The sequence below is a fragment of the Cladophialophora bantiana genome (genome assembly GCF_000835475.1).
Source record: "Cladophialophora bantiana CBS 173.52 unplaced genomic scaffold supercont1.3, whole genome shotgun sequence".
Lineage (NCBI taxonomy): Eukaryota > Fungi > Ascomycota > Eurotiomycetes > Chaetothyriales > Herpotrichiellaceae > Cladophialophora > Cladophialophora bantiana.
This window is the reverse complement of record NW_015971577.1, coordinates 2,502,958-2,520,534: the sequence shown is the minus strand read 5'-3', so window position 1 is coordinate 2,520,534 and position 17,577 is coordinate 2,502,958. Positions and strand designations below refer to the sequence as shown.

The following is a 17,577-nucleotide window of genomic DNA, read 5'->3' as shown; positions in this document are numbered from 1 at the left end:
TTAAGTTCGAATCTCGTCGACTAGGCTATCTATCGTAGTACTACGATATTTCTTCGAACCGAATCGAACGATTCTAGAATTACTAGTCGCGTAAGAACTAAATCGCTTTCTAAGAAACGCCCTTTAATGTCTTAATTAGTCGAGTTATAAAGTCTAGAGTAATAGCGTTCCGCGTCTAGATCGATAGTGTTAATACTTCTATTAAACGGGATAATTTCTTCATCGATTAATTATTTCTCTTAGGGGTAAAAGGTCGATTTACTAGCGATGAAGTATTTCTATCGAACTTCGTTTTACTATTCGTACGATCCTTACGACGACGTTATTCTTACGATTCTTTCTTTCGAACGGCTAAAGGTTAAGTCTTCCTTTCGTACGCTAATTCTTAGAACTTCTCGTCGAGTACTCCTTACGTAAATTTCTTATTTTCATTATTAATATTCTATAGTTCTTTTATTTAATTCTAGTATTTCTAAAAGTTCGAATTCTTCGGCTTTCGATTTATTAAATTTTATTTCTTTCGAATCTTATCTATATAAGTCTTTAGTAATCTTAATAAAAGAAGGCGATAGTAAGTATAGTTAGTCTCGGCTTCGGTTTTAATTAGGTAAGTCGTAGCCTTACGAAATTAACGGAGATATAGCTCTAGACTTTAAGACTTCTTCCGTCGATACTTCGCGAGTATCTAAAGATATTAAATACTTATTATTCGCTATACTTCGTTTCGATCTTTATATTCATCTAAGATCTTCTCTTTAAACTTTTCTCACTCTATTACGTTATACTTAGCGAGCTCTTTATAGCGTTCTTTCTCTACTTTAGATATAAAGCGAATAGATCTACGAATACGTTCTTCGCTTAATATAATCTAGTTATATTTATATAGTTCTTTAAACTCCTCGAAGAAAGAGATAGTATTCTTCTTATTAAAGTATAGAAGATTATTACTTTCGTTTAAGCTCTAAGATATTTCTCTTATTAATATTACGGTAGGAGAGACGTATAACGATTATATCGTCGAATTCGACGTCGATAGATCTTATAAGCTAATACTCGACATCGTAGAAGATTTTAGCTTTCCTTTATTATTCGATTCTTCCGTAGACGATATTTTTCTTTATTAAATTATTCTTACTTCTTCTCTTATAATCGAAATAGTGTAAAATTTTAATGACGAAACTAAAAGATTTAGATATTTTATTATTTTTTCTCTTTTTCTCTTTATCTCTTTATCGACTTTCTCGTCGAGCTTCTTTCTTATCTTCACTAGTAATTTTTATTAAAATCCTAGATCTACTTTCCGGCTAGTAGCGCTCTAACTTCGCTCATTTTAGCGAGTCTAGTTCAACCGCTCATTTTTATTATTTCTTAAGTAGATCCGCGTTCTTCGACTTCTTCTAAGCTTCTTAAGTTAGGAGTTTTTAGAGTTAAACGTATTCCTATATTCCTGGGAGATACTTCTCTCCCATTTCTTCTAGGTAGTCTAAATAGTCGTTAAGTCGTTAATCTTCACTCTATATAGTGGTAGTAAATATATTGTTAGACACAGCCTTACGGAAGACCGATTGCGAGTCGCACGAGCACGACTCATCACGCCCATTGAACACCTAGAAGGATCCGCGGAGGAACAAGGCTGGATCACGTGACAGGCCCTGTTGGCCCTGTTGGCTCTGTCAACAGAGCGCACAGAGCGCACAGAGCGCACAGAGCGCACAGAGCGCAAGCATTATATATACACCCTCATTACCCTAGATAGTTACACTCTCTTCGTAGCCAACTCATGTTACCTACTGGACTATACAGTTCTTAGTAACAGAGAACCCTGCTCATACCTTGTGTCTTCCCCAACCAGCTCATACTACTCTAGGATTGTTGCTGAGAACCCTAACCCAGTTAGGATCAGTAGGGATCCTTAACATATATATAGTTAGTAATCTCAAAAGGCACTCCGAGTAGCGGTCTTCATGAACAGCCAGCGTAAATCGCTCCGTATAGCGGGATAGACTTACTTAGCTAGTGATCTAAATAGTATACCCTGCGCAGCGGTTCTATATATACAGTTAGTTTCTCTAGATTTAGTTAGATAGATAGGTAGGTAGTTCTTTAGTTCTATTAGTTTAGTAAGTAGTTTATTTTAGTTATTTTTCGTAATTTTCTCTCACCGCTCGTAGAGAGACGCCTATCTATAAGTATTCGTCGAAGATCTTATTGGTGGCACCACTAAACTAGGGCGAGGCTACTAGCTATGGGCATTAACTCGTACGGCGGTGAGTATAGTCTCTTCTCAACGCGCACACTTAACTAGGGGAAGTCCTCTCTATTAGTAACTTAGTTGCTTATATATTATATAAAAGATAGTCCCCCAGAACTATATAAGAAGAATCATAGTCTAGGGTCGGCGCCCCAGCTAATCATAACGCTATCCACCACTTCTAACTTCTCCCATTACAATAAGATAGACGAATTACGGAAGAAATATACTCTTAGTTAGTCGTAAAGATATATAACGATACTACGAATTCGGAGCTAAAAAGATAATTAACGTATTAAGCTTACTTACTAGATATATATCTAGTCGATATATATTCATCTATCTATATATAGCCGAGAAAGGAATCGCCTTATATCTAGAAGAATTAGAAAGAATCGCTGCGCCTTATAAAGATTCTATAAAGAATCTCGAATAATTAATAAAGTAGTGGGAAGAAAGGTTCGGAACGATAAATTACTGAGTTTTACCTAGCTATCCCGACTATAAGGCTATCGATATCTCGAGTAGTGCTCTTCGGAGCGCTCTACTAAGTTCTAGATATAACGGATGAGTTAATTAGTCTTTCATCGATGCGAAAATTATAGTAAGCCGGAAAGAATTATATATAAGATGTATTATTATCTTAGGCGCCGCGTTTCTTTTCTAGATTAACTAATGTAGAAACGTAAACGCACCGATGAAATTTAAAGCCTAGGGAAACGTCGACGATGATATAAGACGACTTATTATCTTTAACGACGACCTAATAGATAAAGAGTATCATTAGCTAATCTTTATAGTCGATGAGACAACATAGTCGTACTTAGTCATTAATTCGACATAAGATAGATTAGATACGACTAAGATGGCACTCGATTTCTTCGTTCGGTGGTTAAAGAATAGCGTTTTTAGTATTTCACCCCGGGAAATACGCCTAGAATCTAATCTTTAGTAGAACACTAGTAGTTATGGGCTCTAGGTGATTAAGAATTCTCTAGCGATCATTAATGCGGAAACTTATGAAACGACTCGCTTATAAATAATCTTATTTAATACTTAAGTCGATATCGAGGATCGTTTCACTATCGCCTTAGAGATCTATAAGATAATTATACGTAAACCGAAGCGTAGTGAAGATCTAGGGGCGTTAAAGGGCTCGAGTTCGAAGGAATTAGATAGGAGATAATTAGATAACTTCGTAGAGCGTTTAAAGAACATAAAAAAGAATTAATATTTTCGAGAAGGATAGGCGAAGATTATAGTTAAATCTTAAGCGAGGCCGTTAAGAAAGCGAGCGATAATAAGAGGAATATAATGAGAGAAGTTAGAAGTGATGGATAGCGTTATAATTAGCTGGGGCGCCGATCCTAGACTATAATTCTTCTTATATAGTTCTGGGGGACTATCTTTCATACAATACACAGGTAACTAAGTTACCAACAGAGAGGACTTCCCCTAGTTAAGTGTGCGCGTTGAGAAGAGACCATACCCACCGCCGTACGAGTTGATGCCCATGGCTAGTAGCCTCGCCCCAGTTCACTATAATTTAGGAACAAAATAAATAGCAGATAGTCCGGAAGCCGTATTCCAAGAACAAGGGATTTATCTAGCGTTTCTGGGCGCCTCACTCTGCCATACTCCCAGGGACCAAAAGAAGCCCCGAAGCGTAGGGACCCAGAAACGGTCCCCTCACTGTACGCGCACAACAAACGGGAGAGACCCGCATCTTCTGGCTAGACTCGGCCCACAGGGGCCCACTCTTGTTCCTCCCAACCATCAGCTGCAGTGAAGCCGAGACGGTTGGCTTAGCATCCTTCAGATCCAAGTTGATGGTGGTTGGAGAATGGGAAATCTTTCGTGAGAGCGCGGGGCGCTTCCCCTCAAGCTACAAAGCCCGGGACGTGCCAAAACTTTGACTGGAAGCTAAGGATGCTGGGCACGTTTCCGTTGCACGTGGCAGGTGCCTACGGGTCGAGCCTTACCTCCAGCCCGGCTGGGATTCGGTGCCTCTGTAGCCTAGTGCCTTGGACAGTGGAACTCACCCATACCATACCTTGTATTAGGCGCTGCACGATGCGCGCGGGAATGGGTTTCCCGTGCCTCTCAAGCAATAAAATCGCAAACCTTACCGCTCCTACGCCCCCAATGTATAAGGACCCCCGTCGCTCCCTCCAACAGGGCTTCTTCCATCTCCGCAACTGAGGCATTCTTGGATACTCTTCTCTTGCCTTTTCAAATCAACATAATATTATTTATTTTAAGAAATAAAACATAAAAAAAGAGCTGCTTTCTTTATCTCACATGGAGGCTGACGGGGACATCGTCGCGGATGAGGGCTACGAGAGTGCTTCAACGGACTCGAGCTATATGACCAGGTAAGAGACTCGCACGCCAGGCCTCTGACCCTCTGCTCGCTCACCCCGAGAGCAGCATAGCATCAGAGATTTGCAACGGCATCGAGGAATACGGTCGCCGCTGGGCTTCGTATGGGCGACACTTTTACGGCCTTCCCATTGACGACGAAGAGCAAGGTCGAAACGACCTCCAGCACTATAAGTTCTTTCTGCTTTATGAAGGACGACTACATCTCTCCCCCATTCATGCGGAGCCTCGAAACATCCTCGACCTAGGTGCTGAGAGCGGCATTTGGGCTATCGAGACAGCCGACCTATGCCCGTCAGTACGAGTAATCGACGTCGATATTGCGGCGGTCCAGCCAATTTAGGTGCTGCCGAACTGCCACTTTGAAATCCTGGACGTCGAGTTCAGCTGGGAACTCTGCAAGAACTCATTCGATGGCGGCGAGGCTGACTTTGTATAAGCTGGAGTGGCGACAGCGAGGCTGCCGGTAGAGTCAGAAAAGGCAAGGAATTGCGCTGACGCTCCAACAAATCCGCAGGACTTCGGATCGGACGGTTATGCTCCAGCACGGTACATTCACGGGGGGCTTCCCTAAAGCGCTCCCCGTTCATGACGCGATGCACATAGCAAACACCAATGTATTTAAATTGTCCCTTCGTCTCGGTTTTCCGAACCACAATGGGCTGTTCCTCGCCATATGGTACGAAGATCAGATCCCCCAGCTGCGAGTGTGCCGCTACTAGGCCCATCGTTCCGTCTTGGAGGAGGAAGAATCGTCATGGTCCGTTGCTTCTTGAATTTCGGGCGCCCATGGTATCGAAGAGGCTCGTCAGCGCAACTGCGGTGCCGTGCTTTTCCTTGAGTTTCTGTACGGCCATCCTTGAACGGGGGCCAGGGATCAAAATGACCCCCAGGAAGTTTTGAATGGCTTGAAAGGTCACGCGGGAGGGCTCCGAGAGTTGTCACAGTATTATGTCAGTCCAGGTTCGTACGACTTCATTCCTGTCACGAGCCCTAGGGTGGGTATCTTTGACTGCAAGACCATCGCCCAAAACTCTCAGACTTATACCAGATATTTTTAAGATCGTGTCGTTGTCGAGAAAAACAGGTTGTGGAAAATCAGTGCCTCCTGCCTTGCCGCGATCGCCGATCCACGTGCCATCAGGAATTATACTGCGAAGCTGAAAGGAATTAGGAACTTAAGAAGGCATTTCAGACTGTTGATCTTCAATACCACCTTGAAACAGAGCTGTGCGCTCTTAGCCAAGGAAACTGATGGTAACAATGCCTGCTATTGCTTCTAGTAGCCCTCGGGAGGACCTCATCCCGTCTGATGGAGCTACGACTTAAAATCAGGCGCTTTACTTCAAACCTCGGCCTGTGCTAGCCACAAAATCTTACTCTCCGTTCTCAGCTTTCCTACTCAAAATTAGTCAAGTCTGAAGCAAGTATTTACTCTCACCCTACAAAAATAGATTTACGAGTGTTGGGTACACTATATGTTTCTACCTTATTGTATTCTATCACTATACGCCTCAGGAACTCCTTGCTGCAGCTGGAAATAAAGTACGGTCCAGACTCGATTCTCATGATCGTGCTGGAGGTTGTGTCAAATATTGGAAAACTCCTATGCACAGCGCTAGCTTCATTTCCCATTAGGAAAATCCAGTGGTGAAGGGGGAATTCCGTTTGGAGGAGTCGGATTGTGACCCATGCGGGTGGTGATATTCCACAGAGCGCAGTTCCCTTCGACCTGTCCACCGTACTTTGCATCGACACTATCGGTGTTGCATCCATTCAACACAATGTTCAAGAACTTCTCGCACTCGTTGATGTCGACTTGGTACCCAGTATCCTGGCTGCAACTGGGGTCGAATGAAGCAGAGATCCAAAGATCATTCGCCGAGGCAGGTGTTGTATCTCCAGCAGCGTAGCCGACTGGACCGTACTGGCCGAGTGTAGAATTCACTACCCATCCGCTTGATGAGATCTGCTCGCAGTAAGAGGTGATTTTCCCAGCAATCCAGGATTGAGACGCTGAAGGCTTGTCAGCCGGGGTGCCAGCGCAGACCGGCGTAGGGTCGGGGGATGAGAAATCGATATTCGAGGCATCGTTGTCAGACAGCAAGTCTGGAATACCTGCAGGCGGTTGTTCATTGTCGGCCGCGGGTGGTGGGGCATTTCCTTGGAAGACGTCTTTCCAGTACATCGCTAGAAGGGACTTTTGGTAAGCTGTTGTCCAGAATAGAGCCGTCACATTGATCAATTCTATAGTGGCATGTCCGTACCTATGGCAAACGAGGCGTAACTGTCTGCGTTCTTTGTCGTGATATCAAGCCCTACGCCTCCTTGCGACTGCGATTTTGCGGCTTTGGCACAGTCCTTCGGCCCATAGATGCGCTTTCCACCATCAAATACTTGGTCAATGACTTGAAGACATTTAGAAGGTCCTTTAGACGGTGAGATGTGCGAACTCACTATGAGGCCGGGTCTGCGTGATCTTTGTTGTATGCATCAACTCATGCAGCAGGTAAGACCCGCCTGTTCTCATCCAATCTAGATGAAGCGTGCTTGGGTCTGCAGATTTATATTCGTCGAAAACTTCATCGATCGTCGGTACTGTGAAGAAAGTTCCACAGCAAGAGACGCGGGAAATCGTAGAGAATAGGTCTGCGGTGTTATTGACGTAGCATCCGATGCTCCTGCATCTCATGAATCAGGATGAATTGGCCGGATTTCGTGGTACTAACCTGGGATCTTTTCCTATTTTATTGTTGCATCTCCCCTCTGGGTCGCTACCTAGAGGAGTTGAGCAACTGCACCTCGGTTTGGTGTTATTATTCACTTACAAGTTAGGGTCTGCTAGCATTAGAGAGTGGACAGTGAAAAATGTTGCGAGTCTGGGCTGCAAGACTTACGATATATGGATCGAAGCCCCACCGTGGGTGCGCCCAATTTGCGGCTGCCTTGAAATTTTGCTGAAAGATTAGTCGAGGTCTCGGATGTCAGAACACGGGGATGCCATACCAACTATATCTTTAGAATACTGCTCGTCATCGGCGCCCTTGCCGAAATACAAGTCCGAGGCATCGGTACCAAGTTGAGGCCATTTTTGAGCGGAATGGGCGATAGCTGTCATATCCTTGACAGCTTGGACGTAATAGTCTCGACGATCTTTGAAGCCTCTCCCGTGTGCAATATTCCGGGTATCGCCTTTGCAGGACCTCTCGATCGCAAAAAAGGAATTCCCTTCCACTTCATCATACTCTGCTGACAACTGATCGGGAATTCGGGTGCTCCCTTGTATGGCAACAGCTTCACGAGATTCAAGGTGCGAGAGTCTTTGGGCAAATGGTATTGCCTGACTCATGGATAGGAAAAGAAAAGCCGAGAATGCATGGAGTTGTACGATGTGCATTTCGCTTTAAGAAAGCCAAAAGATAATGTGCTTGAGGATGATATCGCTTCATGATGGGGATTGAGGAGTTATTCAGAGCCATTGCTGTTTTCTGAGCCGTGAGAAAGGCACTCTTTTATCTGCGAGAATCTTGATTGACACGGTACCGTGAACACCTAATCGCGCGGTATGAAGGAAAACCGGTCAGGGGCTTGGACAATCTGGACTTGATACTGTCGAAACGACGGCGGAGGTCGCTGTATAGGTGCTTCGTGGCGCTGCGTATAAGACAAAATTGGTGGTATTACTTTTACACCCGCGGGCATAGCGGTTGCTTGTGGGGGCCCAGCAGGCGTTTTCGGAGGAGACAGCTATCTGCCGATTCAGAGCCCGACGGTAGAATCGACTTGAGCTCGATACCGTTAAATGCATGCAGCGAGATTGTCTTGGTTGCATGTTCTGCGATTCAGCTGTAGACAAGAATACAGCCCATTCTCCATATCGTCGCGAAATACAACATCTGAGCTGTAAAACGCCTGAGACCCTCTGGGGCGAGTTTCAGTGAATGGTCGGCGGCACGTTCATAGATATTTTGGCGAAATCTGACGCCGGTCTGGCCTAGACAACGGCGGTGCCAACTCTGGGACAGCGGTCTGGGAGGTCAACATGGAGGAGCGTATTTTGGTACTCTCGCTGCGGCGGATGCCAACGCCATGGGAGATCTGGTGTGTTTCATGATAGGACATCATCGTCAAATTTGCACCCAGGCTTTGTGCAGCTGGAGTCCGGGTGCAGCACTTATCCTTCGAGGCCAGATGGAAGTTGAGGAGGCTATGTTTGCTGAGAAGCACGTGGCAACAATAGCCCAAGGAGGCTGTGCGGTTTCGGCAGTTCTTGGCAGGGGACTGGCTAGCATAAAGGCCACTCCGCCCAGCCCTGGCCAGTCGACCTCGCCGTCTGTGTGTACTTGTACAGACATCTCACGCTTCCTTGAATGTGGCGATGGAGCATTCTCTACCAAATTATCATTGCACAAAATGCGTCCTCGGCTTCTGTCCGGTAGCTGCACCTCAGGTATCTTCATCGCTCTCAACATACTCTGCCTGTGTCTGCCGATTTCTGGTACTCAAGTCTGCTCGGAATGTCGATCATTAGACTTGCAAGAGGCTGCAGGTAAGTTCGCTTTACATCTGCCGCATCAGCAATGAGTAATTCAGATGCTGGCCGCTTTGCTTTCTCCACAGGGGTCGGGCTCTCACTATCCCCTGACTATGGGTAAGACTAAGCTGAACGCTTCTTCGAGGCGAGCAAGTACTTAGTCTCTATAGATCCGTTTCTCTTGTTTTCTCCAATGGATCATCAACGAGTGCTGGAATCATTCCTGGGACACCTGGGTATCTGGCTGCATGGAGAGATCTCTCTAGGATGGACATGACCCAGAAATCAACGCGCCCACACCATGACATGTACGGACCATTCACCTTCGCTCCCAGGCCCCCAGGATGCTGATACATTTTATTTAAGACGCTTGGAGCCCGAGACCAGCGAGAGCACGGCATCTTGGATGCCTGTGTGGCGTTCATTCTTGCAACAATTCCACTCTCACACCCCGGCAAACCACTCACAGAGCGTCTCACCCACTCTCGAGCCAATATCAGATATGATTCGAGCTCTATTCGCCGTTGCGTCCACTATCCACCACCTTCAGCATCGCACTGCATTCCTCGCCATTCCTAACTTCGTCATAGATTCGACTTATGCTGTCAGCGTTATTGATCCGCTCCTTTCGGGCGCTGGGCTGCACGGCTTCCAATCTAGGCGGTTGGATGAGTCCAGAGCGGCACTCCTCGGCTTGTACCAGCTCCAACACTGTTATGGAATCCACGTCAATGAAACGCATCAGATTCCTGACATCGAGTGCGAGAAGTATAACGGTCGCCTCATCCACTCGTTCCTCAGCATCCAACTTGATGCAAGTTACTTTGGCCTCCACCAAATGTACCGCAATGAGGGACTGATCGCCATCTCTGAAAATATGACAGAAGATCACTTCGATGGTGGTACTGACTCTCTAGATGCTCAAGATCCTGATCATTATTGGAGCTGGGTCAAAGACCGTGTGTCTCATTTCTCGCGACACGGTGCAGAGCCGATAGATCTCCTCATTCTGCATGGCACAGGGGTGACACGACCGAAATTTCTGCAGCTCGTTCGAGAGGTTTTCGCCCACAACGACAAGATCAAGGCAGAGGAATACCTCCGTACCGCAGAGGAGCACGCCTACGCTGCCTCTAGGGGCGCTGCGCAAATCGCCAAGACGGGTATGTGGACGAATTTCGAGCACTGCATTCCTAGATATGGCTGTCCTCTTAGCGAACACGCTCCGCCGGAATTTCAATGGCGCCAAGCAGAGCAGGAGCCGCGAGAAGAGTGTAGAGAAGAACTTTGAATTGAGATCATGTTCTCACTGTTTCACGCCAGACACGACATGTGAAGGTGTCACATGGGACTGTCGTGCTCGGAATATCTTGGGGCGACCTGGCGCACGAGTGAGAGGATGAGCTCGAATCGAACAGTAATTAGAAGTGGATAGCTGCTTCTCACACCATGTGATCTCATCTACTGCTTACGCTCTTATCCAACAGCAATCATTATACTAATGCCGTACACACCTATTCCAAGCCCTTTAATTCAGCTAGCTCTTCAGGACTAAGTGCGGAACGTCGTCTGCTGGCTTTCCTGGTCTTCGCAGCGTTCGCGCCATATTTCCTCTTCTTGCTTATGGTGTCGGCATGGGGGGAGGGAGGGTTCCGGTGTGCTTCGGCGGCTTCCGCCTCCACTGCGGCCAGCTTTTCGGATATTGTCATGGAAGATTCTTGTCGCCTTATCTGTGTAAGGAGTTGGCTTCATGGGCTCGTCACACAGTAGTAAAAAACACCTACCTTTCTAAAAATGCGTAATTTGGTCAAATTCTCGTCAAGTCACAAATCCTCTTCCGCGTCGAGAGCAACATTGTCCAATTCCATTATACTCTCCGAACTTCCCAAGCCGGAGTCTGCGCTCTGTCTTGAGGTCGAGTTTGGACTTGCAACATTGGGCACCCGCCGCGGAGACCGACTCAGGCCATTCATTTCGAGAGGTCGTAGCGGCCGCGTTGGCTTGCCTAGATTGAGGGCTGTTTTTCTCGCAAGAGATGCGCGACCTTTCGGCGAACGAGCGGTGGTTGATGGCATATCATCCTTGGTTGTGGTTTCCTGATGTCATATGACCAGACGCGCCTAGCATAGCAAACCTGCCAAATGAGGAAGCCTTATGACTCTCTACTCCTCTCTTTTAGAGCTGAGATAGACAATGAGTAAGTATCGTGTAAGTAAATTAAGAAACTCCTAAGCTGAAGCGGTACAGCCAGACAGTGGCTAAGCCGAGCCTGAGCCAGGTGACTAATCCTAAGGCCGAGGCCAACCAAATCGGATGCCAAGGCGTGGTGACTTTGTTGCTGATAATACCAAAATGATTCATCGCTATTCATCGAATGGTCGGGACCGGAAACGCCCGGTTCGTGTCAGCAAAAGAGAAATCTCAGTCGCTTTTTGGCATCCAGTTTTCGCTGACGAAGTATCGATCCCCTGTCAACAATAAACGAGCAAGGGAGCGACCCCTCCGAACAAGTGAAACACCCAAAACTGGGAACCCAGAGGCCCGAGTTGCGGGCCTCATCTACGGTGAGGCAGGGAAACTATCCTAACCATCGGTCGGAAGACTACTGGTATTTCAATGGGAAACAGTTCACAAAACCGAAGACTGGCGGTGGGGGAGCAGGGGGAGCGGGACCATCTAACATTAAGGTCAAGTAGCGGCTGCAGGTTCTTCAATGGATGCTGATGGCGAATTGCCACGCAGCTGCCGGTGCCGCGCTGGATATGGAGGGGCTTGCAAAACCTGAGGACACGGATCTCATGTAGAGATATATCCGAGAAGTACACTGGGGAGCTGCCACTGTCTACGACGACCATGCGCAATATGTAGTGAAATCCTCGTGTACCCAAAGGATAGCCATTCTCTCTTCCAACCCGTCTTCCTAAGCAAATGAAGGGGAAACTGGGATGTCCTCCATCTCTTCTTGGTCTGCCGCTTGGTTGCAGCGGCCTCCATTAAAACTCCTGGTGGCCATACCTCTTCCCGAACAGCTTCTCGCATCGCCGCCGTAGTTCTTCGCCAACAAGGTTCTCCATCGCGATCAACGATGACTTCCATGCGACAAGGCACTGGATGCAACCATCCTCTCCTAGATTGACATCCTCAATGTCTGCCACCCTGCCAACCGCTTTACCCCTATCGGGACTAGGGTCAGCGAAGTGAGTCTATTTCTTCCGGTGTAGGTTTAACAACGCATGAGACGGCTTGGCCTCGAACCCCTCCCGTGCGTCTCTAGCCTCTCTTACCTTCCACGTCTCCTTTCTCACGCGGCGAGGCCGTTTATGAAGAGCGCCATCGTCGGAGAGAACAGTGTGTTAGATAGGTGGCCGAGTTCGTTTTCGATTCCGTGCTCCTTAGGAGTCAGCGCTAAGATTAGGTCGAGTAGCCTTATGCGTGGCCATGGGAGGCGGTGACGGTAGAGGTTCTGTGAAGGCACTAGCACTTTCTGTGATTCAATATATCAGAACTAGGATGAGACTCAACAGCGCCGATATAGAACTTATTCGAGTGATAGTCGCTAGCTAATGGGGAAACACCCTAGGACCTAGCATCCTCGGTCTGTGTCTCTTGGTCATCGCTCCCCTGTCTCGACTGGAAGGTGGTTCTATTCTCGATCTCTTTCTTTAATAAGTAGTTGTAATTAACATCATCACTTCTAGCCTCTATAGGCTGCTCTATGCCCCCGACGCTGTCATTCGCAGCTGACCGAGGCTCTCCCTAACTGATAGGGCCTAGGATAGAGCCTGCTGTTACATCACGATCTACGTAGTCACGTAGAGTCGTAACCACCGTCTTCTGCTTCCGCCTAGCTAAGCCGAGATTCTTAAATTCGGTAAAGACGTCGTGGATGTGGCTAATAGATGCTAGTGCATCTGAATCTATGCCAATATTACTGCACTCATTACTATCACCGCCTCTAGTGAGAGTACGAGTGTTAGGGATTCCTTGGCAAGTAGGCAGAATCTAACGATAAGCGTATACATAAGATATCCCTATAGTATATGGTCGATACTATACACGACTCAAAGCATAGGAGAAGGAAGGGTGCGCCTCTTATGCGGGGAGTGTGCTAGTAATATGGATGCACTTCTTGAGTCGCGTCTCTTAGCTAGTGACCTAATTACTCTCCGATGTATTAGACGTCCCTCCTTCCGATGTTTAACCGAATCCGTAATACGAGTATAAATCCTGGTCTACCAAAAGTTCCTGTTGGTGTTTCTAGGCTACGCCCCCTGAGGCGGGGAGAGGAAAGACCATCACGACAACGCAGTGAAGCGGATAATACCACCGAAACATCATGAGATAGGGGGCTACCGCTGCCGTTATTCTAAGGGTGGGACGAACTCCCCGGTGACGGTAGTCTCGAGAATAAGAGGACGACATAGAGCGTTGGCCCGTTCTCCTAGGTCCTGAGGGTTCAAGGATGACGAGAATATGCTCTCTGGGCCGAGACAGCCGCCTTTCAGTTGTTCTTAGTTCGACCCTGCAGTCTTCTTCGAATTGGTGGCCAACTTCACAAGGACACGCCCATCCGCTATTGGGGATCGGCTGTAACGGAGAATTAACATCTGCGTCTGTCCGAGCGAAATCGTGTCTTGTAAATCTCACTTTCTTTCCATAGCGCCATTCGTAAACTCCTCTCGAGGAACCGCTGCACTTCATTCAGCTCAAACGAGGAGATAGCGGTTAAGAATCCACATGCAGCATGCTGACGTGTCCCTATCGCCGGATGGCGACTCTTTTCCGACTCTTTTGCTTCGGAACCTCTGAGGGCCGAAATGGAAGACTCGGCCCCCTCAGCGTTGTATTTTCGAGGCGGAGCGCAGGCAGCAATGCGCTTACACACTGCCGATCACCTTGTGCGGCATTTCCATGATTAGATACACCCGGTGCGGCACTCAGCTTAGAGCGCCGGCCTGTGCCAAAGAATCCGCTGCGTTCTGCCATCTTCCATGCCTTAGTCCACCAAAAGTCAAGGCATAAAATCTCGGCCCCGATGATATAGTATAGAGAGTTAAGTACCTACCACGGCGCCCGGAGAAAGTTCGATTTTCCTATTGTCGGTAAAGATAATCTCGCTGAGTCTTTACAGATCTAGAACGAACGCTAGATAGGAGTCCATCACGTAGATTTACCTTCGCAAGGTAACATAAGAAGACTTACCGAGGCCGAGGCCAACACTCACATCATTAGGACCCCTAGTCGAGGTGTGAATAACGGATGAGGTTAGCTAAGCCTACACGGTGTGCGAAGTTAAATTACGTTATAAAGAAATTAGACGTATAAGGGAGTCGCGAAGATCGAGGATTAGGAGGCTAATCTAGGCGCACTTAAAGAGACGAGGTAGATTCGAGGCAGATTTTAAAGGAGCCGGAAGAGAAAATCGAGGGGAGCCCGAAGCGATAAGGAAGAGTTCCGGCAACGAGGCCGATTTCGGAAGGGAACCCGGGAGAATAATCAACGATGAGAGGCCTGATACTATAGAGGGGAGGATCTAGGCGGTGTTAAAGTGAAGTACGATAAGGTGCGCTAGGGCGAACGGAGGTGAGAGAAGAGAGAAAGTAGGTTAGAAGAGAGGGAGAGAGGGTTGAGGATGGTGATGGGAGACGAGGTTCTTATAGCCGTTGAAAGCGGCGGCGCGCCCAGCCAGCGACCATTCCCGAAGCGGTCGGCCGCCTAAACCGGAGGCGGATTTCCCGGCAACGACTTTACAACAAAAACAATCATGCTCCCGCCAATCCTGCAATATCTACTGTTGACAGGGTCGCGAGAACACCATTGGGGCAAACCACCTGAGACGCTAGACGCTTCACCAACTGCGCAAACTGCCTCAACCCTGTTGTTCCTGCAGATCTGTGACAGGATGGCAACGGAATAGGAGGTTTCAGGAATGCTCTTGTGGTTACAGGCCAATGTATATATATAAACAGGCAGAGTCTCTCTGAATAGCCAGGGGGACAGAACGCAATCAACCAGACAGGTCCACAACTCAACCTTTCGTTCAACATCTACCTATTCATTAGAAATGAGGTAGAAAGTTCAACCAAGAAACTGTGGCGTAAACACCAATAGGCACTTTACGCAAACTAATCAATGATTCCACAACCAAGAATATTCGTGCCAATACATATCCCCCAATCAGTGCGTTGAAAACGTAAATGTAACCCAAGATCAATGGAGCCAGAATAGCCTTCACGATCACTCTCAAAAACCGAATTTTGATTCTTGCGGTCCAGTCACCGTCAGGGCCAATGGGAATCATTGAAAATCTTTTGTGAGACATCAGCAAGAGAATAGTATACAAGGGAACCATGCCGGCAATTATCATGCACGAGGCTCTCCAATACCATTTCTCTTTGCTGGTCGGAAAGTACGAGTTCCATGCAGCCATATGCACACCACCGTACGCTGTATGCACAAGGATCGCCCCAGCAAGGAGCCGTGGGTTCTTCTTGAAGTCAGCCTCCACATCACGGAGCAACTCCTCGGAAACTTTGAGCCACCCTTTTATTGTGACTCCAGAGGACTGGCCGAAAAGGTTTGCAGAGCGTATACCAATCCTATTCCGCATTCGAGCACGATGAATGGAGGCGTCATCAAACTTCCTTGCAGCGCTCTGGGCCTTAATGCACATCTTTTGTTCCCTTTCGCTGAGGGGGAGATGTACACGATAGCGCTGGGGAGGCGCGAGTCCTCGTAATGAAAGAGAGCTAGGCTGAAGAATAACGGAGCTGGGTGGTGAAAATATTGCTTCATCCGCGAAATCACCATTCCGCCTAAACTTAGTCTCAGGAACACGCGAAGCAGTCGCTTCCGGCAATAGCAAGGTGGAGGGTGGTGATTCGGCCGGAAGGTTCAGTGACAAACTGCGGAGACTGAAGTAAAGATATTCTCCGGAGGCGACCGGATTCTCGTATCGGAAACAGCCCTTGGCGAGTACAAGTATGGCACATGAGATAAGATCTTTGTCTCCTTCTTGCAGGTTAATCGTGGTAGCTTCGTTAACATTGAGCGGTTTCTTGTTGTTGGCATGAATTAGCACCATTTCCCTTTTTTTCAAGCCATATTACCAACCTTGAACCAGATCGCATACATGATGCCTGCACAAATGACGTGGATAAAGGTATGGATCTCCAAAATGGTCAGAGGGTAGCCCGACGCTTTGCGTGCTATACACTGAACGAGCATCCACAGGCCCTGGAGAGATACCAGTGATTTAGCGAGGACGTCGGCTTTGCTTTTGTCTTTAATTGTGGTGGAGTCTATTCGGAGAAATGTACCATGGCGCGCCAGAATTCTAATCATACTGGGAAAGAGCGCAATTGATAGCATATCCTCGGATATGTCGGTGACATCCACTCTAAAGCCACCCATAACCGCATAAAATCCGTAGGTAATGTCGAAGTCGGCTTGGTTCTCAGTTACGACACAGGTTTGGCTGGTTTGGGGTTGATCCTTTTGCGAGGATGGAAGATATGCAGCGCGAACAGCTTCAGTACGACGGGATTCTTCTGCCAGATCAAGAATGAGTCCTTTGGCTTCACGATATTGAATCCAAGCCGAATAGAGGACCATTTCTGGCGCGAAAACACCGACCACTATCCACTTGGCTTGGCGCAAGATGTGCCATCTTTGCTTTTCCCCAGGGGGAGGAACGTTTAAGTGAAGCGCTGTATAGACGCATAGAGATATTGTAATAATGCAGCTGTAGAGGATACTGGCGGTTCCGCGGGTCTGTGCACCAGGCATCCATCCAGCCGTAATATCGCTGTTCAGCGCTGTAGCATTTTTAAATGGGATGCTCATTTTCTTCGGTCTTAAAATCGCGTTGATAACTGCCGACTGGGTAGCCTCGCCTCTTAGACGAAATGACATGAGCAGGCGTGCAAAGCCGCAATTCTCGATCAGCTATTCTGGAGAACTGAATCTGTATGACGCTGAGCCAAGGTCGGAGTCCAGGAGACTTAGGGTGGAAGCCGCCCAGAATCTTGAAATTCAAATCCTTCATTCGCTACGGAGTATTTGCATCAAGGGGATTGGGTTCCATTAATAGTGCAGGAAACCCGTGTCGCTCGCGCACGCAGCGCAGATAACAAGAACACGAAGCATTTTAGTTAGGGTAAACTAGCCAGAAGTATCCACGCAGGGTTTCTGAAAGATGCTGGCTGGTATCGGGCTTTCCCCGAGAGCGCGCCTCGGTTTACACCGGATGGGGGAAGCATTGCAAAGGATGGCGAGATAGACAGGTAATAGCGTTGGCCCAAGGAAGTCTGGACCCGCAGCCTCCACTTCCCCACACCTCAAGATGCACCCAGGTCGCATCAAATTTCCCTGTGCCCATTCTGCATCGAGATGCGGCTGAGTTGGGTAC

General features: G+C 47.6%; 5 protein-coding genes across 5 annotated transcripts; 2 read left to right on the top strand and 3 right to left on the bottom strand.

The window, feature by feature from the left end:
- Window positions 1-4,552: 4,552 nt before the first annotated feature.
- On the top strand, window positions 4,553-4,976 carry Z519_02811 (uncharacterized protein; the record flags this gene model as incomplete). The annotated part of the gene is made up of 2 exons (XM_016760566.1): window positions 4,553-4,626; window positions 4,682-4,976. The coding sequence occupies 2 exons, from the start codon at window positions 4,553-4,555 to the stop codon at window positions 4,974-4,976; spliced, it is 369 nt and encodes a 122-aa protein (XP_016624087.1).
- Window positions 4,977-6,257: 1,281 nt separating this feature from the next.
- Z519_02810 (uncharacterized protein) lies at window positions 6,258-7,982 on the bottom strand (the record flags this gene model as incomplete). Its single annotated transcript, XM_016760565.1, has 6 exons — window positions 6,258-6,844; window positions 6,901-7,041; window positions 7,091-7,314; window positions 7,462-7,471; window positions 7,531-7,590; window positions 7,640-7,982. 6 exons carry the CDS (start codon window positions 7,980-7,982, stop codon window positions 6,258-6,260), a joined length of 1,365 nt encoding a protein of 454 aa, XP_016624086.1.
- A 1,486-nt stretch (window positions 7,983-9,468) lies between these two features.
- Window positions 9,469-10,458, top strand: Z519_02809 (uncharacterized protein; the record flags this gene model as incomplete). The annotated part of the gene is made up of 1 exon (XM_016760564.1): window positions 9,469-10,458. The coding sequence occupies one exon, from the start codon at window positions 9,469-9,471 to the stop codon at window positions 10,456-10,458; it is 990 nt and encodes a 329-aa protein (XP_016624085.1).
- A 223-nt stretch (window positions 10,459-10,681) lies between these two features.
- On the bottom strand, window positions 10,682-11,140 carry Z519_02808 (uncharacterized protein; the record flags this gene model as incomplete). The annotated part of the gene is made up of 2 exons (XM_016760563.1): window positions 10,682-10,892; window positions 10,995-11,140. The coding sequence occupies 2 exons, from the start codon at window positions 11,138-11,140 to the stop codon at window positions 10,682-10,684; spliced, it is 357 nt and encodes a 118-aa protein (XP_016624084.1).
- A 4,085-nt stretch (window positions 11,141-15,225) lies between these two features.
- Window positions 15,226-17,012, bottom strand: Z519_02807 (uncharacterized protein; the record flags this gene model as incomplete). The annotated part of the gene is made up of 2 exons (XM_016760562.1): window positions 15,226-16,224; window positions 16,281-17,012. 2 exons carry the CDS (start codon window positions 17,010-17,012, stop codon window positions 15,226-15,228), a joined length of 1,731 nt encoding a protein of 576 aa, XP_016624083.1.
- Between the last annotated feature and the right edge of the window lie 565 nt (window positions 17,013-17,577).